General features: G+C 44.1%; 1 protein-coding gene across 1 annotated transcript; it reads right to left on the bottom strand.

Annotated features, from left to right (window-relative positions):
• Positions 1-464: 464 nt before the first annotated feature.
• Positions 465-2,606, bottom strand: LOC135636269 (putative F-box protein PP2-B12). The gene is made up of 4 exons (XM_065147910.1): positions 2,095-2,606; positions 1,720-1,838; positions 768-1,271; positions 465-633 (listed from the first exon to the last, which is right to left on the bottom strand). Exons 1-4 carry the CDS (start codon positions 2,518-2,520, stop codon positions 609-611), a joined length of 1,074 nt encoding a protein of 357 aa, XP_065003982.1. The 5' UTR covers positions 2,521-2,606; the 3' UTR covers positions 465-608.
• Between the last annotated feature and the right edge of the window lie 3,476 nt (positions 2,607-6,082).

The raw sequence follows: 6,082 nt of genomic DNA, 5'->3' as shown, positions 1-6,082 counted from the left end.
CGATGAATAATTTTCTCCCAATTTCGAACATTTGCAGTGGATAAATCATTCACTAGTTAGTTTTCTACAAGTCAATCCCCCTCTACCATCATCGTTCCAGTGGATAGTGCATACTGTCAGTCCATTCTGTCCCGCCTTCACACACATCACGCAACAAGAGACAGCTCGACTGCACCTCCACCAATGATCGTCCCTGGTGTCAAAATCGAATCTAGACATGTTTTGCCAAAGCCCCCTGGAAGGACAGTCTTCTTATTATGTTCCCGACAAAGACCCTAAGCTGCGCCAAGAGAGTTCAAGTCAATTTCTCAGTAATTGCATCTGTTTAAACAGATTAAAAATTATCAACCAGCTGCTGTCAAATAAAGAAAAGGATGAGGAAAAGAAATCGGCTAGGAAGGAGCGACTCGGAATGATCTGCCATTCGCTTCGATGGTTTGAGTAGCCAACAAGGTGATTAAAAAATGAAATGGTGTTGCTAGAATTTTATTTTGGTTGGGGTAATGAGTCTGATGCCAGGAAAAAGTGTAATCTCGTTTGCTTGAAAAGGACAGTTTCTTCTGTCTTTCGAACGCCACTCACAACAAGACAAATTGAAGCGTTCCATCTCAATCTCCGCCCAAGCAACAAAAGCTATACAAGAAACGCAGTTACATCAGCATGCTAACTGTTGCAAACTTGACGAATCACAATCTCTACATAGATTCTTTGATCACCAAACGTGAAAGCGAATAGACAAATAATTTATGATCACTCGAAGATTTCACCTATTGTTTTTAGGCCTTATCTCGATTCCCTCTATGATCAGACCCTTCTTCCAATCGCCTCCCTTCATCTCCAACAAGCTTATATTGACTTCCCCATCATCTCCCTCGTCGATGTAGAACTCACCCAGCTCCAGCTCCATCCAATCATCGTTCCTTGCCTGAGGGGCTCCATCCACTTCTTCGGCTTCCTCTGCTGCTTCCTCAGCTTCCGCAGTCATCATCAACCGGCGGCAGCGTACGCAATACCCAAACATAGCACTGGCCCTCCGTGCATGCATATGACTGAGCATGTCACTTGGCTGCAAACACACCGTTTTCGTCGACGAATGCCCTCCGACCTTCACTGATGCTTCTTGGGGCGGATAGCCGAGACCATGTGATACATCGGAGATTCGGAAGATGAGATAGGCAGCGTAGGTTGTTCTCTGAGAAAGCATTCTACTTTCGATCTTGCCACGAATCTCCAACCAGCATACGTCGATCAGTTCAGCAACCTCCGCAAACCTTCCACGGGGAAAGTTACCATCAACAATCATGTAATATATTCGCTGGGCTATGCATTCTAGCATGCCAATGAGGCTGTAACACAGATAGCATGCAGGTATTGCTTATAAATAGATCTAATTAGAATACATCAAGCAGGCAGGCATGTCCAACATGATTCAATAAACGAGCACAACCTAGGCATCAGGGGACTTGTCCACTGATCAGCCATTTCAATCACCCGTGACAAGAAGCTCAAGCATGCAGCATAATAGATAAATGAGTACGTCAAATGGATCTATGTAATGAGAGTACCGGCTACAAGTCCTCAAGTAAGACTGGGATCACAGAACTATGGATCAGAAGTTCGTGTATGAGCTAATAAAAGGTACCCATTTTCTTAACAAAAGGCTTGGTTTTCAGAGTTACGATGCGAAGAGGGAAGTAAGTGTGGGAGATTACCACATACCTGGATTCAGGTAGGCAATCCCACGTCCAATACTGCGGAGTATCTGCCCACGTAATGAACAGCTCTCTGGCGGAGAGCATGTAGCACTTGGCCCCGCTCGATCTGTCCAGTGAGAAACTCTGCAAAGACGAACATAAATCAATTTCAAGAGACATATCAATATGTGAGCGAAAGACGCTCGATGGGATGGATCATAGGTGACAACATTATAACAACACCTTTGTGGAATCGGAATGATCAAAGTATACCCTTGTTCTTCCAAATAAAAGAACTTTTTTTTTTTTGCTGAATTTGATTAGAGATATATCCGAACAACAGCTTAGTTTTTGCTGCAACATAATTGTAGAAAACGAGAGTGAGGGGATTTGTATTAACCATCTTGCCGTCGTCGATGAGGATGGGATCGCAGAGGCGAAAGAAGATATCCCGCTTGGAGGAAGAGGAGGAGAACTCGACGGGATAGACAGCGCGGGAGACGAGCGAATGCCAATCGGTGGGCAGGAAACGGTCCCAGACGGTGTCAGAAGTGGCGGCGCCGCGGAAGGCGGCCGAGACGGCGGATAAGCGGCACGCGTCCCGGGGCGACGTGAGGGAGATGGAGTGAGCGACGCAGAGCTCCGGAAGACTCTCGATTCCCGACTCTCCCAACTCCATATCGCGCTCGATCCGTCGCCTGTTCCTCGCTCTCCCTTCTGTGAGCAGGGTAAAGTAAAGGAAGCGTGCTTTTGGTTTGGTTGGATGGATGGAATCAGCCCGCGGGGATTCGGTATATATACACGCCTTCCAGAGGGGAAGAAGCATAAGGGACGAGCCCCACCGCGTGGTCCGGGAGACAGCAAGCTTAGCCTCGAAGCATTCGAACCCGCCGCAAAAGAAAATTCCACGTGGCGAATAAACAAATACGATTAAAAAAAGAAACCCAAGCTGATCTCAACCGTCGATTACTGTGATCGGGGATCATTTGATTGACCCGAAGAGAGGTCCAAAAGCGGGCCGGATTTGGGTTGGCACTTCCAAAAAGGACTCCGCCGTGGTTCCAGCAGCCATGTTCTGATGACTCACCATTTGCAACTGCCACGTTCGAAAGCGTACAGTTTATGGCACTTTCGGCCCTTGTCTCCCCTAGCTATGAACAGCGCTGCGCTCTCGTCGGTGAAGTCCGACGCCGGATCCCACTACCAGGTGCCGCAGCTTTCTTTTACAGACTGTGCCTGTTCCCCACAATGCCTGCAACGCAAAGCTACCGAACTGTGTGCTTTGTAATCACCGGTTCTTTTCCTCACTTTTCGTAATATAAGAATTCCATATTAGATTTGTGCCCCTTTTTCTCCCTTGATCAAGGAAAACCCAGTAAAAAGAGCAAAAGAGTGAAGGATTGTAAAGCTGTGTTGGCGCTCCGGGCGGCTCTGGCGACAAGCGAGCGAAGGCCGCTGGTGGTGCTGCTCCCTCTTCGGTGGGCTCCGATGCCAAGCGCGCCGGCGCTACCGTGCACTCCTCCTTGAGCTCCGGCACCAAGGGCACGGGAGGCGCGGGCCGGTCTGACGATAAGTGGGTGGATGGCGCTGGTGATGCTGCCCGGGCTTCCTCGTCTCCCCTTGCCCCGGGGCCTCCGGATCCTGGCTCCCCTCCTGGCAAAGCTCCTTCCTCTACTTCATCCTTCTGCTTCCTCTCTTCTGGAGTTTTCGATCGTATAAAAAATGCTTCTCAAGATTTTATTGAGTTTGATGACTCCTTGTAACCTGAATAGAGGAAGCCTAGGCTTATGGTGGGGGGCAGATTCCTTAGGAAAACTTCCTCCTCCTCGTGATGCTCTGAAAGCTAGTGTTCAAACTATGGTCTTCCTCCACATGCCCTTTAATTCTGGACATGGCCGGCGGCTATTTCCTCTTACGGTTCCCCTCTGAGGCTGATGCAATCACAACTGGGCTCTTGGCAAGCCAAAACAAACTGGCAGAGGGCGAGAGGGGGGAAGAGTAGGGAAGACAGAGGCGGGAGAGAGAGGGGGAGGAGGTGGAGGCAGAGCGCAGAGAGAGTGGGGGAGGACGTGGAGGGAGGGACGGGGGAGGGAGGTGGAGATGACGAGGGGAAGAGAGCGTGGGAGGAGATGGGAGGGGAGGGGGGTTTGGGAGGATAACAAATAGCAACGGTTGTTAATAGTGAAAAAATTACCAATTGCAAATTTTTTTTCTTCTAATTTTAATATTTTTATTTTTAATTTTACAAATGGATATAAATAATCTTTTAACTTATCACTCAATTTCAATTCCAAGACCCATTAACTCTTTCCATTTTTTATATTTTTTCCTCAGTGATGAATCTTGATTAACAATAAATTAAAGATAAGATAAAGTATTTGATATAATTATCTTTATATGTTCATGTTTTTTTAATTTTATTCATGATTTAGATAGCGAGGTTTTTGATTGACTTTGGTAGTCGTTTCAGACTCGTATAGAGATAAAATTATTAAAAAAATTATTTAGATAGTTCAAAATATCAGTCATCTCAATACTCAAGATCTACCTAGGTGACACAAGATTGGATTGACTTTTGAGGTAGTGTTTAGGATTGGTTTGTTGTTTAATTATGCAGAAGTGTTATGTGAGGATTTTTTACCGTGACAGACTATCTTAAACCATTTGTTGTACGATCATTTAGAGCTTGTGAAGTCTATCTTTATATTTTACATTATCTATCAAACGTTGAAATGTTTATTTGTGGGATCTCAAATATAACACTCATTTTAACATGTTTTTCTTTTGTAGAACTTTAGGAGACCATAAAGGTTATGAAGATGTTGATCTTTTACGAATGGATATATAAGGGTGCCGCACAACTTACACCAAACCACCTAAGACAAGCACACTTAAAAATCTTTACATGCAAATATGAGAGACCTAGCAATGCTATATTGTGGGTAACTAGCATGTCTGTTCGTTTGAGGGAAATGAGCATATAGAAGTAGGAAAATAAGTCACTTATAAGAGTGGGCATCCGATATTAGTATTCAAAGGAATGACTAATCCTTTGCGCAAGAGGCACCATAAAAATAAGTGAACTAGGAAGAACATATAGCATGCAAAGGTTGGGATGGCTGACATAGCTTGTCATTGGCAACCTAACTTAATGAAACTTAATGCAAGTGGGGGTACTTAACAAAAGATGAGATTGTGCAAAGAGGGATGAGTTGCCTGACAATCGAAATAGTTTGTACAGAACTCGTAGTGACAAGGAAAATTGTCAACCCGAAGAATTCAATACTCATGCAATGTCTTATATACGGAGGACAAACTATCTATGACCATCCCAAGTTGATTGAAATTTAGCATCATGGAGTGTGAAAACTGATAAAATGAGATAATAAAGAATAAAATTGTAAAGGTAAAGAGAAAAGTACGTTCCAATTAGTATCACATGAAGTCTATTTATACATGTGAAAGAGAAGATTTCTTTAATTAAACAGAGAGATTTTCTCGTGTAGTTGAGGAAATCTCTATTATCAGAAGAAATCTCTCTGTTATCATGCCTCCGCAAGATCGAGCTCCTGTCAAGGATACCGATTTTGGACCGATGCAACAAAAATAGTTTGCGGGCTAGAGGCTTCATGAGTGAGTCTGCTAGTTGATCATCCGTACGGACATGAGAGACACGAAGTTGATGTCTGACAACTTAATCTCGCACGAAGTGAAAGTCGATGGCAATGTGTTTTATGCGTGAGTGGAACACTGGATTGACACATAAGTAGGTGGCTCCAACATTGTCACTATATATTGTAAGAGTATAGGTAGAGCTGACTTTGAGTTCCTTGAGGAGATTTGTGACCCAATTGAGTTCAGCAGCAGCGGTAGTAATAGCACGATATTCAACTTCAGTTGTAGATCGGGCCATTGTCTTTTGTTTCTTAGAACTCCAACTGATTGGATTAGACCCAAGAAAGACGACATACCTTGACGTGGAGGTTCTATCATCAAAGTTTCCTGCCCAATCAGCATCAGCAAAGGCATGAAGATGAAGTGGAGTGGTTTTACGGAGAAAGATACCATGATTAAGGGTCCCTTTAAGATACCGTAAAATTCGTTTAACCGTAGACCAATGCATAGCAGAAGGCTGGTGCATGTATTGAGATAATTTATTGACTGCAAATAAGATATCTGAACGGGTGAGAGTCAAGTACTGTAAAGAGCCAAGTACTTGTCGGTATTAAGTTGAGTCTATGGTAGGACTGTCATCACATAATTTGAGTGATTCACTAGTAGAGAGAGGAGTAGCAACTTCTTTTGCATCATGCATATTTGTCTTTGATAATAAGTCTTGAATATACTTTCTCTGTGAGAGGAGGAGACCTGAGGATATAAATATTGCT

The sequence above is a fragment of the Musa acuminata genome, chromosome BXJ3-4 (genome assembly GCF_036884655.1).
Source record: "Musa acuminata AAA Group cultivar baxijiao chromosome BXJ3-4, Cavendish_Baxijiao_AAA, whole genome shotgun sequence".
NCBI classification, from domain to species: Eukaryota; Viridiplantae; Streptophyta; class Magnoliopsida; order Zingiberales; family Musaceae; genus Musa; species Musa acuminata.
The sequence above is the reverse complement of the archived record's forward strand: the minus strand, read 5'-3'. Positions and strand labels throughout refer to the sequence as shown.

Coding starts and splice junctions, on each gene's coding strand:
- LOC135636269 (XM_065147910.1), bottom strand. CDS start 2,520: ATGCTTCTTCCCCTCTGGAAGGCGTGTATATATACCGAATCCCCGCGG. Junction 1,839..2,094: donor TCATCGACGACGGCAAGATG/GTTAATACAAAT, acceptor TCGTCTTTGCAG/AGTTTCTCACTGGACAGATC. Junction 1,272..1,719: donor GATTGCCTACCTGAATCCAG/GTATGTGGTAAT, acceptor TCCCCGTGGAAG/GTTTGCGGAGGTTGCTGAAC.